At 33.5% G+C, this 26,011-nt stretch overlaps 4 protein-coding genes across 5 annotated transcripts in view; 2 read left to right on the top strand and 2 right to left on the bottom strand.

Moving 5' to 3' along the window:
- Nucleotides 1–4,332, top strand: part of LOC119836452 (carnosine N-methyltransferase) — a 10,255-nt gene extending 5,923 nt beyond the window's left edge. The window contains exons 4-8 of the mRNA XM_038361781.1: nt 1,012–1,162; nt 1,831–1,977; nt 2,576–2,727; nt 3,606–3,687; nt 3,915–4,332. Of these exons, the coding sequence (XP_038217709.1) occupies nt 1,012–1,162; nt 1,831–1,977; nt 2,576–2,727; nt 3,606–3,687; nt 3,915–4,019 (637 nt within the window). The 3' untranslated portion in view covers nt 4,020–4,332. The remainder of the gene's footprint in view (nt 1–1,011; nt 1,163–1,830; nt 1,978–2,575; nt 2,728–3,605; nt 3,688–3,914) is intronic.
- A 1,243-nt stretch (nt 4,333–5,575) lies between these two features.
- LOC119836453 (protein KTI12 homolog) lies at nt 5,576–7,737 on the bottom strand. Its single transcript, XM_038361782.1, has 4 exons — nt 7,417–7,737; nt 6,852–7,050; nt 6,487–6,625; nt 5,576–5,860 (listed from the first exon to the last, which is right to left on the bottom strand). The coding sequence occupies exons 1-4, from the start codon at nt 7,682–7,684 to the stop codon at nt 5,576–5,578; spliced, it is 891 nt and encodes a 296-aa protein (XP_038217710.1). The 5' UTR covers nt 7,685–7,737.
- A 3,081-nt stretch (nt 7,738–10,818) lies between these two features.
- Nucleotides 10,819–22,017, top strand: LOC119836545 (angiotensin-converting enzyme-related protein-like). Its single transcript, XM_038361920.1, has 10 exons — nt 10,819–10,874; nt 13,231–13,591; nt 13,748–14,103; nt 14,348–14,536; nt 16,395–16,501; nt 17,093–17,238; nt 17,613–17,721; nt 19,662–20,278; nt 20,751–20,906; nt 21,809–22,017. Exons 2-10 carry the CDS (start codon nt 13,263–13,265, stop codon nt 21,969–21,971), a joined length of 2,172 nt encoding a protein of 723 aa, XP_038217848.1. The 5' UTR covers nt 10,819–10,874; nt 13,231–13,262; the 3' UTR covers nt 21,972–22,017.
- Nucleotides 22,018–23,553: 1,536 nt separating this feature from the next.
- The window catches only part of LOC119836403 (coagulation factor VII), a 46,232-nt gene continuing 43,774 nt past the window's right edge, over nt 23,554–26,011 (bottom strand). For both annotated transcript variants that reach the window (XM_038361713.1, XM_038361714.1), the window contains 2 exons: nt 25,372–25,539; nt 23,554–24,548 (listed from right to left, as the gene is read on the bottom strand). In XM_038361713.1, coding sequence (XP_038217641.1) covers nt 24,316–24,548; nt 25,372–25,539 — 401 coding nt within the window. In that variant the 3' untranslated portion in view covers nt 23,554–24,315. The remainder of the gene's footprint in view (nt 24,549–25,371; nt 25,540–26,011) is intronic.

Here is a 26,011-nt window from a genome sequence, read left to right as displayed (position 1 = left end):
AAGTGGGAGAAAAACGGGTGTGAGTTACATACATACAAACATACAAGTGAAGCTAATAAAAGCGTGTTAAAAAGGCCAGTATTGTAAATAACAGTGAGAAAAATGAAAATAAATAAATAAATGCTACATAAATAATAAGCAATAAAAAGTTGTAAGCTATGATACAGAACTACTTATTTTATGTTATTGTTATATGTAGGGCTGAAAGGGCGGCCAATAATCACGTGAGACGTTTGATTGTAATCTGTTGAAGAATCCATATTTTACTTAATCTATAACTATTTCTTTAAAATAATTTTTTTCTTCTATTTCTTTCTTGTTTTTAACGAAACAAAAATTCGGCATATTTGGGATCTTAATCCCCACTCCTTTGAATGATGTAAGTAATGGATGCCCCCTTAGTAATTTTGTGTATAATTTTAAGCTAATGAGAAGGAAATCACAAAAAAATATCTTACAAAAATGGTGTCAAGTTTCCAGTTATAAAAGAAAAATCTATTAGTAATCTATTAATCACATAAAAGCACTGGTACGGGGTGCAGGTTTAGTCGAAATTCAAAAGTGACTATTTTTAGAAGCTAATGGCTAATAATGATGAAAGAGCTACCTCACTAAGACACCGTGTCTACCTAGTCGGCTATATATTTTAGATATACTGCTTAGGCAGTTCATATGGAATCGACCATATGGGACAAGTGGTGCCAAGCCGTTCAAATTGAGTTAGGTATCCTAGGAAAGGAGTTTGTATTGAAACGTAGGTAACGTTTCCATATAAACCCCTTGGATACGTTGGCCAGTGACGTCAGCGTGGTGTCTTAGGGTCGCCACGCACTGGCCACCAGCTACAAGCACAGGACTTCGCTGCCGGCATATTTCTTGTAGTTGTGATACGTTTTATATGGACACGGTTGACCGGTTGCCCGTGGCCTTTACACGCTGCGGCGTTTGTGACCAGTGTGCGGTGCTCCTTAACGAGGCAGAGATCTAAGGCCAAGCTATTTCTCTCCCCAGTGACCGATCTCACATAAAAGTATTAGTGCCCGGTGCGGGGCTGGGCCGGCTCGCGTGGGAGATAGCGGCGCGCGGGTTCACGTGCCAGGGGAATGAGTTTTCGCTGTTCATGCTATTCGCCAGCAATTTTATCTTGAACAAGTGTCCCGAGGTGAGATGATGCATTTATTATGGTGTGGTGTGTTGCATATTATTGATTATTTGATTTTTTTTTATTAACATTAAGGTTTTATCTGACAGGCGAAATGTATAAAAAACTGTCAATTTCCAAATACTGTCAATAATCTCTCTTTAAAAATGATGAGATTTATTTTGGTTTGTTTGAATGTGCTTATCTCAAGAAAAGCTACACCAATTTGATATATTCTTATGATTCTTTTGATATATGTACGTAATCCCGGACTGCTGGGGCGGAACGCTAGTTCTCTAAATAACCTCTAAAAAATGCATATGACATCATATACATACGTGTAAAATAATATCTGTATACACATTGGCCATATTGTGGTAATTGAATTTGAATTAGGAATGACTCTGTCACATAGAACGCATTTTTAGCGCGCGTCAGAGCGTTAATCTGACGCCGAGCTATGACGCCGAATTATGTTGTCCTACGCACTAATGGCTTCGTCAGATAGATCGCTTTATCGCTGTGTTTAACGGTATATAGCCGTGTAGTACGACATGATTCGGCATCACAGCGGGGCGTCAGGTTGGCACTGTGATACGCACTATAACGCGTTCCATCTGACAAAGCAATAACAATTTCAAATTTAAAATCGGAACGTCATCATACGAACAAAGCGCTTACCCACTCAGGCGAATAAGCACACGGTGTACCCGTGGCTGCACCAGTACGTGAACCACATGACGAGCGAGCACCAAGCGGCCGCCGCGACGTTCCCGGACGTGCCGCCCGCGTGCCACCACTCGCACTTCTCCATCGCCGCGGGGGACTTCCTCAAGGTGAGCGGCGTGACGCGTGACACGTGGCAAGGGACTCGTGAGTGCGTGACGTGTGACTCGTGAGAGCGTGACGCGTGACACGGGACTCGTGAGAGCGTGACACGTGACACGAGGCTCGTGAGAGTGTGACGCGTGACACGAGGCTCGTGAGTGCGTGACGTGTAACACAGGACTCGTGAGAGCGTGACGCGTAACACGGGACTCGTGTGAGAGTGACGCATGATAGCATGACGAGCGAGTACCAGGCGGCAGTGATAATGTTACTAGACTAAAGTTATGCCGAGGCAGCAGACAGACGTGGTAGCGTGTCACGTGACTTGAGCTGGGGATCAGAATGAGAAAGTTTACGTGTCATGACCTTACGGTACGCGATATGCTCACGCTGCATTGTGTGACTTCACATATAAACCGTGACGTTATCATTCGTCATCTGACCTCACATGATCAAGTTATAAGAAGTGACGTAACAACCCAAATTATGTTATGATATGGGCCATTTGAAGAACATTTTTTTTTTCACCATTTTTGGATGAAAAACGAAGTGTTGTGTAATAAATAAATGTTAAATTTGATTTTAAAAATAGTTTATAAATTTCAGGTGTACACAGAGACGGATGAATGGGACTGCGTGGCGACCTGCTTCTTCATAGATTGCGCGCCAAACGTGATTGAATTCATCGAGAGAATATACGCCATATTGCAGCCCGGCGGTATTTGGATAAATCTGGGACCGCTTCTGTATCACTATAGGTGAGCTCTTGTGCTTTTTTTTTGTCAGAACAATCATCATCATCAGCCCATATATGTTCCCACTGCTGGGATACAGGCCTCCTATGAGGGTTCAGGCCATAATCCACCACGCTGGCCAAGTGCGGGTTGGCAGATGTCACATGCCGTCAAATTTTTGATTCTCAGACACGCCGGTTTCCTCACGATGTTTTTCTTCACCGTTTCGAGCAGTAGTGATGTTATCCACATGTCAGAACAATCAATTTTATTTATATAAAAAAATATCTGAATATATGTCTCACAGATTTGATAGTAAAAGAGGATAATAATGGTATTTTTTTTTTACTAAAGACGCACACAACAATTATACTGTATTGCTCGTCCGTACTTGAAAATAAAGTTACACCATATATTCGATTTGTTTATGAACTATGAAATAAATATAACAATGTACGACGTGGGTGAAATCGCGGGACATATCTCAAAACTGTTTTTGAATAGTAATAGTTTTGGGTAATATTAATAGTATTAAAATAATTGCTATTGATAAAGCAAAAAAATTTGATATCAGGGGGTTATAGACTCCAAATAAATATATTACTACCTGCGTCCCGCGGTTTCACCCGCGTAATTCGAATATCGGGATAAAAAGTTGCCTATATGTTATTCCAATTGTGCAGCTGTCTACGTACCAAATTTCATTGCAATCCGTTCAGTAGTTTTTGCGTGAAAGAGTAACAAGCACACACACATCCTTACAAACTTTCGCATTTATAATATTAGGAGGACAGTAGGAAGGATGTACATTTTTAAAACATACTTTAAAATATTCTTATCAGATCCTCAAATTTTGTTTAATTATTACTAGATATTATAAATATACTTCAATCTGTTTTCAGCGATATGCCAAACGAGATTAGCATTGAGCCGCCATATGACATTCTAGTTGATATAATACGAGATGTTGGGTTTGATATTGTGGTAAGTTATATTCTATTTCCATAAAAAAAGTATCTAGTATGTTTGTAAAAAAGAAGTGAAGAATTTTTCGAAATTCGAATCCATAATAGCTCACAGATTATTAACGTGTGAACCTAAAAAAAAGAAATAAATATTGTTAAATATCGAATGATGTATCCTGAACCAATAAGGTTCTGTTCCATTTTTCTTCTTTATAAAATTTATTGATTCCTTTTTTTTTGTTGTAGAAGGAACGCACAGGCGTCAAAACGAAATACGCACAGAATCCAAATTCTATGCTGCAACACGAATATAATTCGGTTTTCTTCGTGTGCAGGAAGCCTAATTTGTAATACTCGATAGGACAAAGTATTATATGTAAGATTAATTTATGTTATGGGCTGGATGTGTATGTTTTGATGTTGCTAGTTCAAGAAATACTTTTTTTTACTGTCGAAATTGTAGTTGGCAATGACGCTATGAAGTATTGTGTTGATAAAAATTCAATTGTTAGTCTGCCTAGGATTTAAGTCTTAAAATAGTGTTATTAAAACTCTTTAAAAATTTACGTAACATATGTCCAAAATTCAAATAATAATGATGGGAATTTATGTGTTAATTAAACATCCATTACTATTATTTTTGAAATATTTAAATAAGTTCGAACACAACACTTTTTTTTTTATTAAATATTTTCCAAACATTAATGTTGGAGACTGAAGTACCTATGTATCCGATGCTTTAAAAGTTATTAATAATATCGTGAACTATGTTGTATTTGCATATTATTTCTATAATATAGGGAATGAAATAGTAGCTTAATTTTTTCATTTGAATTATGCAATAATAATCTGTAAATCTTTGCAGTTAATACGTATTACGTACGCATCTATCGCCCAATTGTTTTGTGAGATTTAATTATATATAAATATTTGTAAGAAAGTATATAGAAAACTATACCATGAAAGTGATAAACAGCTAAGTGATATACCTTATAGAACATTTACAATTTGCAACTATGTTAATTACTTTTAACATCTTCTGTTCAAGAACTGGCAACACAGGTGACATGACATTATGGTATCTAATTTATGTAGGTGTTTTTGAATAACTTACAAGTTAAATATGTAATAATATAAACTATTTAAAATTGCTAGACATTGCTATATCGATAAAAAAATTAAGTGAAAATTTTTAAACTGTAAATGACTCCATAGTTACCAACTTGAATCAATATTTTTTTTCCCGCCAAAGCATAGATATTAATTTTAACATATATAGCATTCTATATCATCACACTAATATTACAAACGCTAATGATTTTAATAATGCATGTATGTCTGTTTGTTTCTCTTTTATACAAATACAAATTATAGAAATACTTGCTTTTGGTGGCACAGATGATACCACAATATTATCAAAATGAACAAAACAAATGGCATGTGTTGCTAGAGCTTGATCTTAAGGAATGGGAATAAACAAGAGACAATTAACGTTTAAGTTTAGTAATAGTATACAACTTTAATTGGTGTAAAGAGTTTTACGAATTGTTTTTTCTTGTTGTGTTGTCGATACAACGTAAATATGGCCTCTTCCAAGTATTATATTTTTACACATGGCATTACAATATCCAAAGTTTTATTAGTTATTTGGAGTACATTATATTGAAAAGATAAATAATGGAAGTGAACTTGTGTTTTATTTTAATCCTATTATAGTTTTTTTAATTATATAGTTATATCTATTCGAAAGTACAAACAATATGATACAAAATGCAGAGAAATTTTGTGAGACGTTACATTTATTTTACTTGACTGTATATTGTATTATATTATTGAAAAGGCAGATAACAAAAGACAAACTTTACTGTACTAAAAAAAATATTGGCAAATCAAATAAAAAACCAGTCTCAATCTGTATATGTTTTATTCAAATACTGGATATAATATCTGCCCAGTCTGCTAGCATTTTCATTAGAATGGTTCATTTTAGCGTATGTCAAAAATTGTCTTCTCAGTCGTAGTAAATTTTGTGGGTTCACCGAATGCATGAAACCAGCTTCTATAATGCACCCTGGATACTCTGGGAACTTAACTTCGAAGGCGTCAAACTCTTTCGCTTCTAAAATCCGTTTGGATATAGCCTGCGTTACATTGTCTAATTCGTAAAGAAAGTTTGTTGATGTAAGAGGAGGCTGCAACATAATGTAATGATATAACAATAGCATAAAGAGATTTGATTTCAAAACTTACTTGTAAAGTCCATTTTTAGATGTAAATTTATTTATTTATTTATTTATTTATGCTTTATTGTTTTGGAATAATTACAAAAAGAGACTTAACCTAGGGAACATTATCACAAGTGGCGGTCTTATCGCTAAATAGCGATTTCTTCCAGACAACCGGTTTTTTTTTACAAAAATTTTCAACCAACAACAAGAAAAGGAGGTTAAATTCGCCTAAAATTTTTTGGTTTGGTGGACTGGGTGATTATACTTTATGAGAAAGCTGCTGCTTATCTTGTGGTCGCATTTAAATTTCGTCTAGTTAAGAATGTTGTAAAATGTTAAGTATTTTGTTATAAAATAATTAAAAGACATTAGGCGTTATTTAAAGTGACATATAAGCTAAAAATAACATGCAGAATTTGAAAAACCTGTCATAAGTACTTAGAATTGTTGATTGAAATGTAAATTTACATGGCAAAATAGTGTGTTTTCATACGTAATGATCTGAGTTTAATTCTGTTTAATTTATGTGTCGGCATAAATAGTATGTATGAAATGTATGTCAAAAATCTGGAAGACATATGTTAACTTACATTTTGTGTACTCATGTTAGGTGGGGGTGGTTTCCGTTTATACAGTACATCGTAGATTGCATTAACGTCCAATGTGTCTGTTGGTTGCACTGAGAATAATGGACTGTCCCATCTGTTATTCCTATTGGGTTCTTCAAATCTGGAAATAATTATTTAATTTTAAACAATACTATTATAAGAGGATGTAATAGTAACAATGATCTATTACAGATCAATATATCCTAAAAAATGTAGTTAGTTTTTCAATAAATATGTGTAAATGAACATTTGTCTTAATGATATCAAGTCAAAGAATTTGTTTGTTTGTACACACTAATCTCCTATATATAATAAATCCTAAAGGATTTTAAATTTTATTTACATACCTCAACTTTGTAAGTGCATTGAACACTTCTTCAGTGTACGGTTCCGTAAATACATCCTCATTTCCATTAGTGTTTTCCTCCCTCTGTTTGATCCTCAGCAAATTATCTGCCCAGGCATCTGGGTGATATCTTATTGTGTAGATTGTGCACTGGGTGGACTTTGACGCTTTTGATGCACAGTATAATTCGTATCTGTATCCTATAGTCAAATTATATTAATCCCTAAGTATAATAAAAATACAATATTAACTTCTTGATGGTTGACTACATAGTGGATTTGGATGAAAATTGGTACTCAGATAGTTTAAGACCTGGGAATACCAGAATTCCCAAGGGAATGGCAATTATCTACCTTTTTCTTTGAAATCTCTATATTAGTTTCATTTGTAGCTTTGACAGCAAGATTTTCAATTATTAAAAACATCATCTTTTAGAAGTAAAAAGCTAAGAATGTTAATTACAACATATTTGTTTCTTTTAATAAGTTATATTTATTTTAGTTGTTATATAGGTTTTGTGTAAAAATATCATAATTTTGGTTCATCTGGTTTTTGAGATAATTTACCTTTGATGTAATTACTTCCATCCAGAATAACTACATTGTCTTTGCCGATTAGTCTAATTGCTTCAGATTTCAGATAACCACGAACTCTCTTCTCCTTTTGCGAGTCTAAATACGTCGATTCCTTATTATAACCTAACTTATGTATCGTCTCTTCCTCAGATATGAGATCCACTTGTTTATTATGAGTCTTCTCGAAATATTCTTTTAGTTCTCTCGCTCTCGTCGTTTTCCCACTTACTGGTGTCCCACAAATTATTATTAAAGGCATTTTTATTCAAAACCTCAAAACCATGAAATCAATATTTTCAGATTTTATACATATTAGTGACAACTGACATACGTCATCGCCGTCATCGGTCACGTTCTCGGTTTAAAAATCATCAAATGTCATTTGATAATTTCGTTTGTACACCGAGTTAAACATTGAGTGTAGTGAATGTAACTTTAGCTCACATGATATCTAATGTATTCAAATCTATTACTTTATTAACCTACTGTTTTATTGCATAGCATAACGAAGGTTTAATATTTTATGCATACCTACATGAGATCACAGTCTTGGTAAATAGAAGTCAAGAAATTGAAAAGAATAAAGATTTCAAATATGGTAACTACATAAAATAATTGTAACATTTGTTAAATGAAAAAATTAAAAATTATCGAAAAAGAAAATTAGAAAGGCACAAGACATTGGACGAAATAATCAAATATGAAAAGATGTCCAAAAAAAGAGCGAAAAAGCGGCTAGAAATTTAGCACACTTTTATAAGAAACTAGCTTTCCGCCCGCGGCTTCGCTCGCGTGCAATTCGGTTATATCGCTTTCATCTCCCTATTTCAACTCTTTCTGCCATTTTTTTCGCGATAAAAATTATCCTATGTCCTTTCCCAAGTTCAGTTCTACCTTAATACCAAATTACAAAAGAAAAGTTCAGGGGTTTCGGCGTGGAAGCGTAACAGACAGACAGACAGAGTTACTTTCGCATTTATAATATTAGTAGGGATGTGTCTTTGTAATTAAGTAATAAAAATAATGATATCAAACGGTTAATACTTATAAAAAATTACCACTTTGTATTTTCCGGCTTTCCACTACTTTTGTATACAAGCTATGGAAGTATCTACTCATATTTGCTTATTAATGTTTTATTTTACGATTTATCGAAATTTAAATTGCTTTGTTGCATAGAGTACGATTAAATAGCGAGATAAAGCTTTGTCTCTACCGTATATATGTATATGTGTATAATGAAATAGTAAGCAGATCATTTCTATAAATTATTTTTTTAAAACATTTTTTTCTGTTTGTTTGTCTATAGAACTGGTGGCTCAGTGGTGAGAACCTCGAACTTCAAAATACGACATATAGTGCGAGTTGGCAACTTGCACATGGCCAATGTGGTGTATTATGGCCAGAACCCTCATAGGAGACCTGTGATCCAGCAGTGGGAACATATATGGGCTTATGATGATGATGTTTGTCTCTATGTTCGTCAATCACGTAAAAATCACTGGATAGATTTCGACAAAATTGTATATTATAGACTAATATTACCATACTATAGGCTATAGTCGATAAAGTGGTTTAAAAAAACATATTAATGACTTTTCGAAAATCCACGAAGTACATAATTCTGAAGTCCACGCAAGCGATGCCGCGGGCGGAAACCTAGCTACAAATATTTACATATCACCAGAGATATATTATATACCATAGTATATAGTAAGTATCTGGATGACCGAGCTTTGCTCAGTATTTTCTTCTTGTTTTTTGGAAATTATATTTAAGCACGAATTACATACTAATAAAATTTGATAATAATTTTATTAGTATGTAATTCGTAAGTTTAATTAAATAAATATAATAATTCAATAATAATTTATATAATAATTTAATAATAATTAAATAAATCCTATTTGTTAAAACAGTAAGTTTAAGTCGATAAAACTCGAATATAAAGTTTTCTAAAAAAGATTCCTAGCTAGATCGATTTATCGGCCCCGAAACCCCCTATATACTAAATTTCATGAAAACCGTTGGAGCAGATTCCGAGATTCCAATTATATATATATATATATACAAGAATTGCTCGTTTAAAGATATAAGATATTATAAGTACCAACTACGATAATGTTTAATTTCTGATGTATCTAAATAAAATGGCGCGATAAAAATAAACGAATAGAAAACAAAAGAAAATGAATCGGTACGTTGATTTGTTTGAATTAAGACGGACTGCTATTGTTCCCCTAGGGAAGATTTGCTCGGCTTATCTGAGTGGGTGTGTAAATACTACGAGATATGCTATTGCAGGCTATACGAAGCGATACTAAGAATTGTTTTTTACAAGTTTCTTATTATTACAAAGGAAACATTTGTATTTTTGTTGTGTTTTCACACAAAATCTACTTGTCCGATTCCAAAATATCTTTCATTGATTGATATAGTTTATGTATGTAACTCGGTCGAAGCCGGGTCGAATAGCTAGTTGGTTAAATGAAAATATGAAAAGTCAATTCTACCGTTTTCCTATTGCTTTATTTAAATATTCTTATTGTTTTAAATAAATCATACAAGGATGATAAAACACAAATAGATATCAAGTAGATACTATCCTATCTAGTAATATGACAAATAGAACTTTTTAGATCAACATTCCACTCATAAGCAATCCGAACAATCTATATATATAAAATTCTCGTGTCACAGTTTTCGTTGCCATACTCCTCCGAAACGGCTTGACCGATTTTGATGAAATTTTTTGTGCTTATCCGGTATCTATGAGAATCGGCCAACATCTATTTTTCATACCCCTAAATGATAAGAGTAAGGCAGAACAGCGTTTGCCGGGTGCAGCTAGTTATCTGTAGAAATGTTTGTGTACTTGTTAGGTTTAGAAGATAAGATGTATTAGGACATGGGAGTGTTATAAAGGAGTGTAGAAAACGAAAAGGGTTTTGATATCCTACTATAATATAGGATGCTGTCTTGTATCTATCTATGCATTGACAGTTTATTGACATATTCTAATGCATATACTTAACAACTGAATCAGTCTAGAAGACCAACGATAGGGGATTGATAAAATGCTGGTATATGCTAAATAGAAATATACTTAATGCTTTAGTAGTAAATAAAGGTTCTATTTATTATAATATACATCGATGTGTGGATCAATATAGGGTACTGCTGCAAAGGACATTTCCCTGCCTATTTTAATGGACCATAATTCTTCTTTCTGTTTGTATATACGTCTTAATATTAGAGTTTAAAATACTACAATCGCTTTACTTTTTCCCTAAAACTCCTACTCCTCCTACTCCTCCAAAACTTAATCTAAATAAGCCCGATCGTGCTATATTACCGCCTATCGCTCACACTGTGAGAAGACATAACAGCGCTGTTATTTTGTATTCTTGTCAGTTTGAAACTGCTATCCCTGTGTAACCCACGGCGCGGTAAGTTTTTGTGCATTATCGTATTGAAATATATGAATGTTAAATTAATAATTCATTTAATAAGGACATTATACGTGAATTAAGATGTTTGTGAAAATATGTTTAATGTTTAATCATATTATTCACTATTGGTAATGATTTTTGATGTGCCTGTCGCCTCATATCATTTTTCTTAATTTAAAAAGGGAATTATTGCAACTATTAAAAATACAACGATTTTTCAATCATAAAGAGATTAAAAATCAATAATTTTTCTGTGTTGTATATTATTTTAAAAGGATACAGCGTACAATTTAAGGAAACACAATTTGTTATTGATGCGATTTACAGTATTATTAAAACTTATTTAAATAATGCAATCTATCGAGATTTTTATTTACAATTCGTTAATGAGCGTGTATAAATAAATAACGGCATTTGACATTTATATTGCTAAATAAATATAACTCACAATATACTTAAATGGTAATTTAGCTTGAATTTATTTACTGGATGATTTCATTTTTGCCTAAATTATTCATTAATAATATTTGGGGTTAACATACTATATTGAAAACTTCACTCTGCTATTGTCAAAGATTTTTATTTCGATTTTATTTCGATAGTCAGTTTTGATTATAAGCTTAGCAAGATTGATCTATTTTATAATATTTTCCTTTATTAGGATGGTTACTTCATTATTATGATGGATACCTGGTAGAGATGGTTTTGAGCCTTAAGGCCGCCATTTGTACAATTTTTCTTTTATGTGTTTTTAATATTTTTGCTCCTTTATCTCTCAAATTGTGCAATAAAGAATAAATAAATAAATAAAATCAATATGATACTTCAATAATTTGCGGTATAGGAGTGGACATTTGACGCCAGATATTGATATTAATATAAGCCTCATTAGAAATCACGGCGAAAGTACGGTTTAAATATTATTTTGTTGGTTTTAAAGTTACTACAAAAAATTACGTAAAATTCTATCTTGTTAACCGACTACTTCCTTCCTCTACAACTTTCCTTTGCTTTGCGGTGATCTGAAAGAGATCGCTTTTAAGCAATATTAGACTTGTTTTTTCAAACTATATTTTTGTTGCATGGTTCTTTATTTGTGTACCATCAAGAATTTTTTATTATTATTATTGCTTTGCTTTTTTGGACATTGTTGTAATATAATTAATTTAAAAATGTAGACAAAGTCGACAGATACTATTATCGACGTATTCTGTACACTTGTAATCGATAGATAATATCTTATCTTTCAAAAATCGTATTCATTTATTTATTATTAGTCAATAATTTTTATTGAGGAAGGCTATATACTATATATGTACCACGTGCGAAGCCGGGCGGACCGCTACTAAATAATAAAAATAATAAAATTTTATTGTCACTAAAAAGCATAAATTATGAATGTATCCTTTATAGTCCTATATAAGTTGTTTGAAACTAAGTTATACAGTTCAAAATTTATCAGTAAAAACAGATGAAAGCCTCTGCTGCCGCACTAAGCCAAGGCCTGTAATACAGCACGCAGCGCCGAAAATACAAAAATAAATAAAAAAAAAAAAAAAATTTACAAAAAACTAAAATTCCTTCAAATTGTCAATAGCAGAACAAATTTTAATGGGACGACACAGGAGGCATCGGTTTCTAAATAAAATAAAATCGATCACTCAATCGAAAGTATAAAAAAACAGTGGAATCGAACCTCATTCTTTGTTTGAAGTCGTATGATATAATGATTTATCAGAAAACAGCGGGTAAAAGCGCGATTACCAAACTTTTGATCTTTTTCGCCTAAAATAATTAGTAAGTTCAATAAAGCTAATCGAAAGCTGATCAGTGGAAATAAGTGGAATGTCAGGTTGTGATAAAAACTGAGTGGTAAATCACGGAACTGATAAGGTTCGAGTGGTTGATAGCGATTCAACGTTCTATTACGATTTTTATTTATAATTAAATTGCTGTATATTTTTTGAAACGGGGACGTTTATAAAGCTCAAACGATTGTACATGTTTATTTCTTGTCTTCTAAGACATATTAAATCATCATAGTATCTGTATATAAGCAAAGATTAAATTACGTTCTGTAACCTGAGAGGAGTAAAATAGGTATCTATTACTTAAGACGTTGCTGTACGTCTGTTTGTCTGTCTGTCTGTCCAACCGTCTGTCGCCAGGCTGTATCTCATGAACCGGGATAGTTGAAATTCAAAAATAACGTATGCCTGTGTGTGTTACGCCCAGAAACTGGCTGTTTCTAGCCGTTCGTATCCTCCTACGAAGCGGCGCAAGCCGGAACATGTATAATTTTCCCAAAACATTTTTTTTTTACAGATGCGTTCAAACCTATTTATTGTTACAGAACCATTTAAATAGTAATCAGGATATGAAGATATGACGTACAAAACATTTTTCATAGTTGTGATCACACTTATACATACTTGTTATTGCGATGACGTCAAAAATTTATTTGAAAAAATAAATAGAGAAACGATAAAATTAAACGCAATTGGCGCCGACGTCGGTTGGCAATCTCTGATCAACCCTAGCAGCCCTGACTTACCAGATAGAGCAGGGAAATTTCAAAAAAGCCTAATCAATTGGAAACAGAGCAACTGCAATAAACTGGCAACATTATATTTTGCTAATCAGTTGAATTCAACCCAAAAGCGGCAAACCTATTTGTTGTGTAGAGGTTTGAAATATTCGTATAAAGAAACGAGGTAAGTTATTATTATGGTAATAAAACAAAGTGTTAAATATTTAAAAATGATATTTAGCCAAATAAATAACATAATATAACCGTCACGTGACGGTAAATAAACAAAATTTATTTTGTATATGTATTTTATTTGTGTTCATGCTTCTATATTTTTCAGAAAAACTAGCAATTTGTATGAAGAAATTCAAGCTATTTATAATGATGCTGAAACATGCATACCAAATATAAGTAAGAATAGTAGTTTGGTGCAATTTGAGGAAGCCATTTTGAATTATGTGTCAAAAGTCAATACAAATTTAAATTCAGAACAGCTTAATAAAAAATTAAATACAGAATGGGAAGGGAATCAAAAGTGTTTAATAGGGGAGAAGGAATTTGATAGTATGATGAAATATTCTAAAAATGAAACAGTACTTCGGTGGGTTTGGTCGGAATGGCGGGAAAAGATGATAGTAATGAAGACGCCATATTTGCAAATGATGAAAATTGAAAATAAAGCAGCAAAACGGAATGGTGAGTAGTATTAAGTTTTCAGTTTCGAAAAACAATAATTACTTTATGACGTATTCCGGTTTGTACATCTATGTAACTATATAAAGGTGAATAATACAAACATGGAAGAATTTTCTAGAATATTATACAATTAATAATTAATTGTTTGTTACATAACAATCATTTAAACAATTGATCTTTTTTTGTTGTTCAAAAATCTTTATCTCAAGTCAGTTATTTTATGATTATAATTTACATCTATTAGGTTACAAAGACATCGGCGCATTTTGGCGAGATGAAATCGAACTACCGGATTTACGAAGACTATGTTACCAGTTATATGAGAGCATTCTCCCGCTTTACAAGTTGTTGCATGGTGTTGCCAGGTTTCAATTAAGGAAAAATTACGGGGATATAGTACCAGAGAAAGGGCCTATTCCCGCGCATTTACTCGGTACGTTTTGTTTTGATTAGATTAAATGGGCAGAGAGGTTCTTAATTTAAATAAATAATTTTCTCTTATAGTGCCAGATTAAGAATTTAGTTTTGAAAGAAATTGTATTTTAAAATGGTTGTCATAAATTTTGTATCAATGGTTGAAATCTTGATTTTCTTATAAACTTGAAACTAATTAACAAAACCTACTAAAAATTTAGTGAAAATAGTCGAATAAAAAAACCTAGATTGTTAAGAACGGCTGGACTGAATTTTTTTTATGTCGGCACCAGCAATAGAGCTGGTGGGTCGCCTGGTGGGTCGCGCTAACACCGCCCATGAACATTTGGAGAGACTTAAGGTCGATTGCAGACTTGACGCCTCGACAATTGGTCGACTTTTTTCTGAAGGGATTAAGAAAGGATTGACGAGAGAAATAAAGGAAGTGCGAAGGGTAAGAAAATGGATATGATACTCCGGCTCCCCACTCACCAAAGGAAACACAGCAGTATGCACACACAGGAATAATCTAGAATAAAGTAATGATTACCACAAAGAAAATAGAATTAGGACTCTAACCACAGAACCATCAGGTGACCCACCAGCTCCATTGCCGACAATAACATAAAAAAAACATTATTACTATTTACTTAAGAAACATCTTTGAAGGTTATATATATTCAAAGATATTTCTTATACCAGTTCTATTCTAAAATCTTTCATATCGACTTTATTAAATTCCACTTACATATTGATATAATATATATCTGCTATATAGGAATCTTCATATGAAATTTTATGTAGGAACGTGTTTTGTAGAGTTTATTTTTAATCTATTTATCAACCCACTTCATAAAAGGAGATTATTAATTCGTCTGTATTTTTTGGTTTGGCCACAGAACTATCGGTTGGGTGAACCGATTTTGATGATTCTTTTTTTATTCCGGTGACTCCCGTGCGGTCTCACCCCACACCTCCACACACACCAGATTTTGTATTTGGTCTAGTTCTGACAATTTGAAAGTAAATTAGTTCCTTTTTTAAATACCACCAACGTTTACTGCTACCAGGGAGGTTATATGTATAGTTATTAGGTAGGTAGTTAAATTTAACATTAAATGTCATTTGGGTTGGGCTGCGCTATGTACTGTGAAATTACATCCTACGTGCCAGTATTATGTCTGTGGTGTTAATATAAATACCATGGTTATTCTCTCTGTCTCCCTCTTATTCACGCCTGAACCACTAATCCAATTTGGATTAAATTTAGCACGAATATAGTTTGAGAAAGGACATAGAATATATAGTTTTCATTCCAAAAAACTCCACTGAAACGGGAATTATGCAGGGTAAACTCCCGAAAGCCCCCGGACTGCTTATCTTTTCCTATGACTACTCGAGCGATGCCGCAGGTGAAATGTTAGTGCAATTTCATCATCAGCCCATACGTGTTCCCACTGCTGGGACACAGGCCTCCTATGAGGGTTTAGGCCATAATCCACTACGGTAGCCAAGTGCGGGTTGGCAGATGTCATATGTCGTCGAAGTTTTAATTCTCGGACATACCGGTTTCCTCACAATGTTTTCCTTCGCTGGTTCGAGCAGTAGTGATGATATCCACATATTTAGATTAATTGAAAAATCTATTTATATCCTGCACGCTCGAACTGGTCTCGAATTCCGACTTATCGATTTTGAAGTCCCAGGTCCTCATCACTGAACCACCATTGCTCGTCTTTATTCATCACATCATTATCTAGTATAAATTGCACTAACATTTCTCCCGCGGCTTATATTATCTGTGGTGTAATTTCATAGAAGCCAAGATTTTACTAAACAGTGATTTTATTTATTTATTTTATATTACATTATTTCAGGTGATCTCTGGTCCCAAAATTGGGAGAAATTGGTAGATATGATCCTGCCGCAAAATATTAATTTAGATCATCGGATTAATAAGTTAAATTGGACCGTTGATCATATGGTAAGTATGTATGTATATTTAAGAGGAAAAAACATGAACACATTCAGAACACAAACACTTTTTAGAAATTAAAGACTTCAAGTTTAAACGCGATTTAGTCATTATATTATTAACCCGACGTTTCGAACACTTTACAGCGAGCGTGGTAACGGAGAGACTCAAAACTTGTTTAAAAGTCTTTAATTTCTAAATGTAATACTCGTGTAAAATCAAACACAAACACTATTTCTAAATTTTGGTACAACAATCTTTCACATGTAACCTCATGTAATTCTTGAAAAAACATTTCAAATAAACGATCAATCAAATTAGATGTGAATGAATAGTGAAAAAATATTTATTAAACGCCTTTTAAATACTAGAATAAAAAAAACAGGAGCAATCCGTATCTTTGAGCTTTAATAAATAATAGCTTAAAAATAACACGCAATAACAGACTATACATAGATAGATATACGTAAACATTTAAATGGAGACAACAATAAAAAACAAAAATCTGTTTGCAAAATGCGCGGGAATAATTACGGTTATTTGTTGTTTATTAAAGTGTGTTTTTATTAACGTAGTTTTATTAGTGATCTGTGGTTTTAGGTAAAACGTGCGGAGGATTTTTATACGTCGCTTGGTTTACCCGCCATGACGCAAACATTCTGGCGGGAGTCCATATTTACGCAGAAAAATAACTCTATAAGATGTCACGGGACTGCCGCTGATATGTTTAAAAATGGAGATTATCGGTAATAATTTTATTTTTGTGTTACAGCCCACCTAAAATAAATATTATTAAATTGCTTATGGATGAAAATAGATGGAGTTTATTATAATAATTTAAATACCTGAATAAGTTTTATTATTATTAATTATGTAGGGTTTTTATAATTAATTATATTGTATTAATATTATAAATTTTGCTGTTATAAACGCAAAAGTATGTGAATATGGATGGAAGGATGTATGGATGTTTGTTACTCTTTCATGCGTAAATATCTTATCGTATCTGTATGAATTTTTTTACACTGGTACCACGCGAGTGTTGCCACGTGCTTAATTTAGTACTAGGTATTATAGTATTATGTTATCTGTGAGAACGACTAATTATTTTATTTTGTAGTTTATTATATTGTTCTAACACGTCGTTTGAGGATTTCTACGTGCTGCACCACGAGATGGGTCACATACAATACTATATGGCGTATGAGAAACAACCTGGATTATTTAGGGTAAGTTGTGTTGTGTTTAATATTATTGATTACTATCGTAAAAGTATGTATTTTTAACACACTAATGTAACGGTAAAATGTAAGTTTAATTTATTTTAAAAAAGGGAAACTGTTGTTCATTGTGTGTTTGTTTTATTATAAAAAAGGAAAACTGTATGAAATCCTGTTTTATATACATTGTGTGTTTGTTTGTTTTCACCGTTGAATACTACAGACTGTACGTATATACAGTGCCCGCCACTTGAATAGCCTCAACCTATTTTTTATGAGTATTATAATTACACGTGATAATTTGTATTAATAAATATCAAATATAAGTTGTACGCCGTGACGTTTATCGAACGACACATAAACAAGTCGGAATTTGTCTAAGCGCTGTTTGTCTGTCTTTGTTGGAAACAAAAGAACTAATGCGTGCCGTCCACATGAATAGCCTCAGTTTAATATAATCGTTCAACCCGTTCATTTAAGTTTCGCTTTTAAATATATTTTATTAAGATTAGATAATACAGACAATATTCTATAAAGACAATATTCTATGTAGACAATATTCAATTGTGTACCAGCAGTTACGTGATAAAAAAAAAGTTATTGTAACTATGGGACGTGGTTAAAAACTTGCGAGTTTAGAAATTAAAAAAGTGAATTTTTATTTAACTAAAAAATTATCTCATCGTGAGATAGCTAAAAAATTGGTCGCAGGCCAAAGGTAATTAATAATTATGCAGAAAATTAGGAAAACTATGGCCACCGGTATAAAGGACGCACAAAATTTGCAACTTAGGATCGTGAACGTCGTCTTATTTTACGCTCTGCTTCAAATTCCAGTCAGACCGCTAGGCAAATAGCTAGTAAAATAAATACTAGGGCATGTCTTTCTACAGTTCGACGGATTATTAGAACCTTACCTTAATTCAAACAAAAAACAATTATGAGCAAACCTCCTTTGAAAAAACATCATGTGGCGGCTCGACTGTCATTTGCTAAAAAGTACATGTGCTGGAAAACTAAGTGGAAAAATGTGATGTTTAGTGACGAGAAAAAGTTTAATTAGGTGGACCAGATGGAATTAAATATTATTTTCACGACCTAAGGAAAGAACCAAGAGTACTATCATGTCATCACTCAACTGTCGGCTCGGTGAGGGCTTGGGGGGCAATTTCTTATTATGGTACTGTTGATTTAATTGTGCTAGACGGAAGACAAAATGCTGAAAAGTATTTAAATTTATTAAAACAAACAAAAAACAAGATCAAAAAAGTAATGGGTAGAAAAAAAAACATTTTGAGCATGATAATGCTCCCACACACACGTCAGCCATAGTTACGAAGTGGTTTGAAGAAAACCAGACCGAAGTTCTAGATTGGCCATCCTTGTCCCCTGATCTCAACATCATAGAAAATGCCTGGGGTTGGTTGTCTCGGCAAGTTTATAAAGACGGAAAACAGTATGGTAATAAAGAAGAACTGATACAAGCTATTTACACTGCTTGGAATTCTGTGGACATTAATTACATACATTCTTTATATAAATCGCTACCTAATCGTATTTACGAACTAATAAGGTCTAATGGAAAATATACCAAATACTAAACTAACGAGTTTTAATAATTAAACATTATCTTTTTGCATGTGAGGCTATTCAAGTGGAAGGGGCAATTATTTGTTTGACGTTGTTTCTTAAAACTTTGATTAGATAATAATAAAAATTTTATTTGCTATTATAAGACTTCCTGTTTTATTTAATATACAATGCTTGATGTATATCTCCTTTTTATATTACTATGTGAAATATTAATTTTGACGATGAGGCTATTCATGTGGCGGGCACTGTATATTGGAGTGCTATAGGCTATATATGTACCACGAGTGAAGCCGGGGCGGATTGCTATTAAACAAATTAGTATAGATTAAAAAAACATATCGAAAATCCATTTTCAGCAAGCGAACATCGCCCTCCACGAAGCGATTGGCGATACAATAATGCTAGGAGCCGTAACACCGCAACATTTACACCGACTGGGCCTTATAAACGATACAGAATTATTTGCAAACGATAGTGATTATGATAATATGTCTTTAAAAGAAATAAAATATGATAAGAGTACTAAAGAATTAGATACAAATACAATAAGCGTAATAGATATTGGGAAAACATTTAAGCTAGTCATTAATGCGAAGAAGGGTGATTTAGGAAAAATGATTCCAAATTTAAAAGACAATATTGTTTTTAAAGACAAAGGAAACGCGAAAGGAGGTAATAGCAAAGAGCATAAAGCAGATAAACTGAAAAAAGCGGAATCAAATCACATTAGCACAGACGATGTACTGATACTAAAACAAGCTTTAAATAAACTACCTCAGATACCATTTTCCCTTGTACTAGATGAATATAGATGGCGTTTATTTGAAGGTAATTTGGATAAGAGATATTTGAATAAAGAATTTTGGAAGTTGGCAAGAGAATTGCAGGGAATTGCACCTGTAGGATATAGAGGAGAAGGTTATTTTGATGTTGGTGCTAAATATCACGTAGCTGATAATGTGTCGTATATCAGGTGAGTCAAAAATTGTGGGTATTTGTGTATAATTTTGAATTTATATAAGTACCCACAATTTTTTTGAGTTATTGAAGAAATATTACAAATTCTCACAATTCAGTTGTCAACGAATCATTGAACTGGAAGCACGCTTTATCACGTCAAAAATATTATACATTGCGTATACAATTTAACATGCAAAGAATTATTGATGACTTGAAATTGTTTTCTCCTAAATTATCTAGTCCATTATAAATTATTTATGTATCAAGAAACATTGAGTTTTACGTTTGTCATTAGCTAAGGCATTCAAAATTAATGTAACAGTTGTTTTAAAAATACTTTTATGCCAGAGTATAATTTTTTTACGATGATTTTATTTATGTCGGAATATGTACTTATTTCTTTATTTATTACTGAATAAGGCACCTATTATTGTGATTGGATAAATTTAAAATTATCAAATGCGTTATAAGCATATAATTTTCAGGTACTTTTTAAGTAGTTTCGTCCAATACCAATTATTCGAGCGTCTCTGTAAAGCAGCTGTGTTCGGCCGTAAGAACGTAGCGGAGTCTATGCCCAGTTCTATCGCTCTACATCGGTGCGATATCTATGGTTCGAAAGTGGCGGGAAAAATTCTCAAGTGAGTTTATATTCTCATTGGTTCTTGTCCTTGTCTCCTTTTTAAGTGACTGTAGAATATACTATAGCTAGCTTTTGCCGGCGGCTTCGATCGCGTTAAATTTGGAGTTGTTTAATAGATGTATGTGTATGTATCTAGACATATAAACCTTACTCTTGAACCACTCTATTTATGACAAAACCCCCATTAAAATCTGTTGCGTATTTTCAAATATTAAAGCATACATAGGGACAGAGAAAGTGACTTTGTTTTATACTATGTAGTGATAATACCCAATTCTACATCATTGCGATATCTATTGTTCCAAGGGGGCGGGAAAAAATTTTAAGTGATAATATTTATATGTTCTGTTGAGTATTTTTGAGGTACATACACGATACATTTTATCTGATAATAAAAAATGGATGTTTGGCGTCAAATTACATTATTTCATATATTTACTTTCAAGTCAAGTATTATTCTTTCCTACAAAAAAGATCATCTACGTTTCGAGGTGCGCTTCCAAATTCTAAAATGGAACGTAGTTACAAAAATTTCCTACCAAACACAAAAACAATCACGTCTATCGCTTGAAAATCCAGGGAGTGAACCCAGAAACAAAGCAAAAAACAAAACAAATCTCGAATTTAGAACAAATAAAAGCAATGAATATTCTTGAATATATTATGTGAAATATCATTAGCTTGTTTATTTATATCATAGCGGGCAACTGAGCTGGTGGTTCGCCTGATGGTAAGTGATCACCAGCGTCCATGAACATTCGCAGTGGTAGCGCCTCTGTACGAATGCACCGCTCGCTTTTAAGGGATTAGGAAAGAATTTACGACAGGAAAGTAATAATGGAATAGAAAGGTTGAGAAAAGGAAATGGGCCTAGCTTATATTCATAAATAATCTTTACAGTGACCTAATGTCGAGAGGAAGTTCCCAACATTGGATGGAAATTTTACAAGAATCAGCAGATATTGGTACTATAACCTCTTCATCATTGATTAACTACTACCGTCCTGTTTATAAGATGCTCGCTCAATTTGTGAAAAAACATAATATACCCATTGGCTGGTAGATAAGTGTTGTAATAAAGTATGATATGAGTATTATTTATTGAAAATATACTGATTGTGGCAACTGTTTTTTGTTTTATTTCTATAATATTTCTTTATCTTGTGAAGTCGTACGAATATAAAAAAACTCATAGTGCTGAAAGCTTTCACTGTAAAAGTATGTTAAATATAAAGTTTATATTGAATACTGTGTAGTGACACTATTCTTGAATCATGGCGAAAAATTCTCAATCCTTAAACATAATATATAGAACGTACCAATAACATAAATAGAAGCCTAATCGGCCGGCCAGTCGCGTAGACTGGTAATGTAATCTCCCGAATAAAGAATTTTAACTATTATTTATTGTTTTTGACATTTGAGCTATTAAATTTATTTTAATTATTAGAAGCTGATTTTGGAACCTATGGTAAACTATGTCTTGACGATTCGAAGGTGCTTCTAGAAGTGAATAAATGCTTGAACTTGAAAATGAATTAGCTCGTGAGCACAACAGCGATTATCAAAAGAACTAAGTTTTGGATAATGCTTCAGACAGTGTGACAAACAGTAATTTTTCATCATGTAGCAGTATTGTTCGTTAATAAATAAAAATAGAAAAAAAGTATGCTGAACTTGATATTTTTTATTTCAACAGGATTAAATAAAACAACATATAAATTAACAATAAATACGCTTTATTTACTTAATTAAATAGTGCGTCTTAACCAATTTGTTCTTAAACATTTAATCATAAATAACAGATAAAAAAATCCATCAAAAAATAATTTATTAAAGCACATTCTTATTTACATTATTATGTGAAATGTTTGTAAAGGTTAATTAATCTTTTACTATTAAAGAATATTTACATCTACATAGATATATTTACAAATGCTAGGGGCACTTAATTAATTTAATATTATTGCCTTTATCATCATTGTAACATTCATTATCACATATTAAAAACACTACACACATTAAATAACAGAGTATTTCGTAGTAAATTGTATTATTATGCTTGTTTTATTAAGTAAATTTTTTATTAAAATGAATTTTTGTCTATGGTACAAAAGAAGTCATAGAGAAGTGGCATCGTATTCAGCATTCTCTATGACCTCTTTTCAAAAATTAGGCCATGTTTTTTACAATGAAAAAATCTACAAAATTATTTATTTTTATCTTATAAATTGCAATGTTATTTGAAAACTTCGCAATTATTAAAAATGCAAGAGGGTTTTTACTTATTAGGCGTTTCTTCATGACAAGTGTTAATGGTAACCAGAAGATAGCCTCAATATTCTAACTTATACTGTGAAAAGACACTTAAATATGACAAAATGCACGGGACAGTAAAAAATGGGCGTTTTAAAATGAACGCAAAAGTTTATGGCGCAGGTAGCATAAAGAACCGTGTGTTTCTAAAATACTTGTAATTAGAACAGATTTCTTATGTCATGATATTCCACTGAATTATTTACTTAATAATAGTTCTGAATTATTCAGAAAACTTAAGTTTTTATGATACATTATTCAGCACATTGGTAAAGTTAATTCCAGTTTCCATAAGTATTCAGTTACAAATTTAGTTCGAGATTTTCAGATTGTTTGTAAGGATATGTGGATATAGCATTCTACTATACGAATACTTTATCATGCACTATCAACATAATATAGTGCTTGTTCGAAAGTCTACTTTGCGTATGTGTCGACTAAGTCAGTCTATGGTCATTGAAAGTAGTATGCTATATAGCATATATCAGGCGCAATTGCATATAATTTTGTCTATAGTAGTAGCATGTTTTTTGGCGACATTCGTTGTTCAAGTTGTTTTAATATTGTTTATAGCAAGGTTTACCATCTTACGACTTTTCAAACGTGTCGACAAATATTATCTATGGTAGCGTGCTATATCTGTCCTGGCATTTAATGTTCGAGATGTTTGAAGGTTGTCTGTGGTCCTCCATCTTACGATTTCGTGTCGACAAATGTTGTCTATGATTGGGTAGCAGTATGCTATATCCAACGTGACATTCGTTGTTTTATAGAGCTGCACAACGCGGCTCGCAGCGCTACCGGTATAGCGCTACGTAGAGCGGTGTAAGTCGAACGCTACGAGCTGAGCGCTAAGAATAGAGCGCTACTTGTAGAGCGCCACGAGTACAGCAATAAAGGAAGAGCGCTCAGGTTGACCATTACGAGTAGAGAGAGCGCTATTTGTAGTGCGCCATGATTAGAGCGCTTCGGGTAAAGCACTATAAATAGAACATTACGGGTACAGCGCTACAGGTAGAGCGCTGTAGCAGACCGCTACGGGTAGAGCGCTACGGGTAGAGCGTTACACGTAGAACGCTACGGGTAGAGCGCTAGGGCAGCGTGGTAGCGTGCGAGATCCAGTCGACGGTGTGCGCGACGCGGTGGTAGATGCCGGGCTGGCCGCGCGACGCGCACGAGTAGCCGGCGGACACGACGCCGATGAGGTACCAGCGGCCGGCGCGCTCCAGCATCAGCGGCCCGCCGCTGTCGCCCTGGCAGCTGTCCTTGCCGCCGCCGCGGTATCCCGCGCACAGCATCTCCGGGTAGATCACCACGTTTATACCTAAGGACAGTAAATCAGAATATCTATATTGATATGTTATTTGCTTATGTTCTTTATAGGTCCATCAACTGTCGTTACATATGCAATGTTCCCTTTATACAAAAACGTTTAGTCTTATTGGAGGGTGCTACCATTTGCTTTGATAACCAACTAGGTATACGAGTGAACTAGAATTAGTTAAATTTAATTTTTAGTTTTATAGCATTGAAATGCTTTATAAATGAGAAATTTTGAAAGAATAGAAAAAATTTGATCACTGTGGCAGGATCACGGGTGGCCGAGAGGCTAGGCGTTGCTACGGTTAGGCAAGATACGCAGGTTCGAATCCTGCCTCGTGATCAAATTTTTTCTATTCTTTCAAAATTTCTCATAGAATTAGTTAAATTTATCTATTTATCAATTTATTCAAGTGAACTAGTTATGTACACTAAGCTCTTATTTGGGCATCAGACTATTCAAGTAACTAAAATAAGCTCATATTTGAGCCTAGCAATGTAAACTCTTTCAGTAATTACAATAAGTTTAATCTAATAAGGTTTTCCATTTGTATTAATTTTCTAAGTAAGTTCATTATTCATTTATTCATAGATACGTCTGTCTAGTAAATCGCTTATAATCTTTACCACCTTCTTCTTCCAAAAACCACTGGACCGATTTCAAAAATTATGTACCATGGGCAAAGCCGGGGCAAATAGCTAGTTCGTATTAATAATAGAAGATCGTTGAGGCACTCTGTATTGACCCACGGGCGAAACCGCGGCGAACAGCTACTTATAATAGCGTGGGAAATAGCTAGTCCACAATAAGAAGTCACCATACTGACCGTTAGCGCGGTGCCACCGCTCGCACACCCGGTTGTCGAGCACGGGCACGTCGACCGCCTGCAGCGTGCGCGGGCGCAGCCGCGAGCCCGGGCTGAGCGCGCCCCAGCCCGCCGCCCACCCGTACTGCCCGAGGAAGTCGGAGCCGCGCTCGGGCAGGCAGATTGGGGCTGCAATTGGTCGTATGATATGTGTTTTGAATTCTTTTCTTTAATTACTACATTTGTATAAAGCAAAGTCGCGGCCCGCGTCTGTCCCTTTTTATGTATGTATGCTTAGATTTTCAAAATTGGGTTTTTGATGGTGATAGTGTGAAGAAGTGAAGTGATATTATAGTACTAATAAAAGCCCATACGAAGCCGCGGGCTTGTGTGATTGTTTGAAATTTTATATTTCAGTAACTACAGGAACGATATCACAAACTCTTTTATCGTTGGATATATGTGTGAAAAGGCTCAATAGGTATACCATGGCCAAAACCGGGGCGAACCTCTAGTGTGTGACATTATATAATTATATTGATATGTACAATCTATATATACCTACGTGTTTAAAGTTAATGATTTAAAGAGAATGTCTTATTATCACAGTCTATCTAGTTACATTTTTTTTTTTTTTTTTTTTTTTTTTTTTTTTTATGTT

The sequence above is a fragment of the Zerene cesonia genome, chromosome 24 (genome assembly GCF_012273895.1).
Source record: "Zerene cesonia ecotype Mississippi chromosome 24, Zerene_cesonia_1.1, whole genome shotgun sequence".
Classification (NCBI taxonomy): Eukaryota; Metazoa; Arthropoda; class Insecta; order Lepidoptera; family Pieridae; genus Zerene; species Zerene cesonia.
This window is presented reverse-complemented; position numbering and strand designations above follow the sequence as displayed.

What these genes read in the sequence shown, in the direction of transcription:
- LOC119836453 (XM_038361782.1), bottom strand. Translation starts at nt 7,684, where the DNA reads ATGCCTTTAATAATAATTTGTGGGACACCAGTAAGTGGGAAAACGACG. An exon ending in AATGCACTTACAAAGTTGAG is followed by an intron (nt 6,626 to 6,851) that starts GTATGTAAATAA and finishes AATTATTTCCAG; the next exon opens with ATTTGAAGAACCCAATAGGA. An exon ending in CTAACATGAGTACACAAAAT is followed by an intron (nt 5,861 to 6,486) that starts GTAAGTTAACAT and finishes ATTATGTTGCAG; the next exon opens with CCTCCTCTTACATCAACAAA.
- LOC119836545 (XM_038361920.1), top strand. Translation starts at nt 13,263, where the DNA reads ATGACGTACAAAACATTTTTCATAGTTGTGATCACACTTATACATACT. An exon ending in AACAACCTGGATTATTTAGG is followed by an intron (nt 17,722 to 19,661) that starts GTAAGTTGTGTT and finishes ATCCATTTTCAG; the next exon opens with CAAGCGAACATCGCCCTCCA. An exon ending in GATAATGTGTCGTATATCAG is followed by an intron (nt 20,279 to 20,750) that starts GTGAGTCAAAAA and finishes TATAATTTTCAG; the next exon opens with GTACTTTTTAAGTAGTTTCG.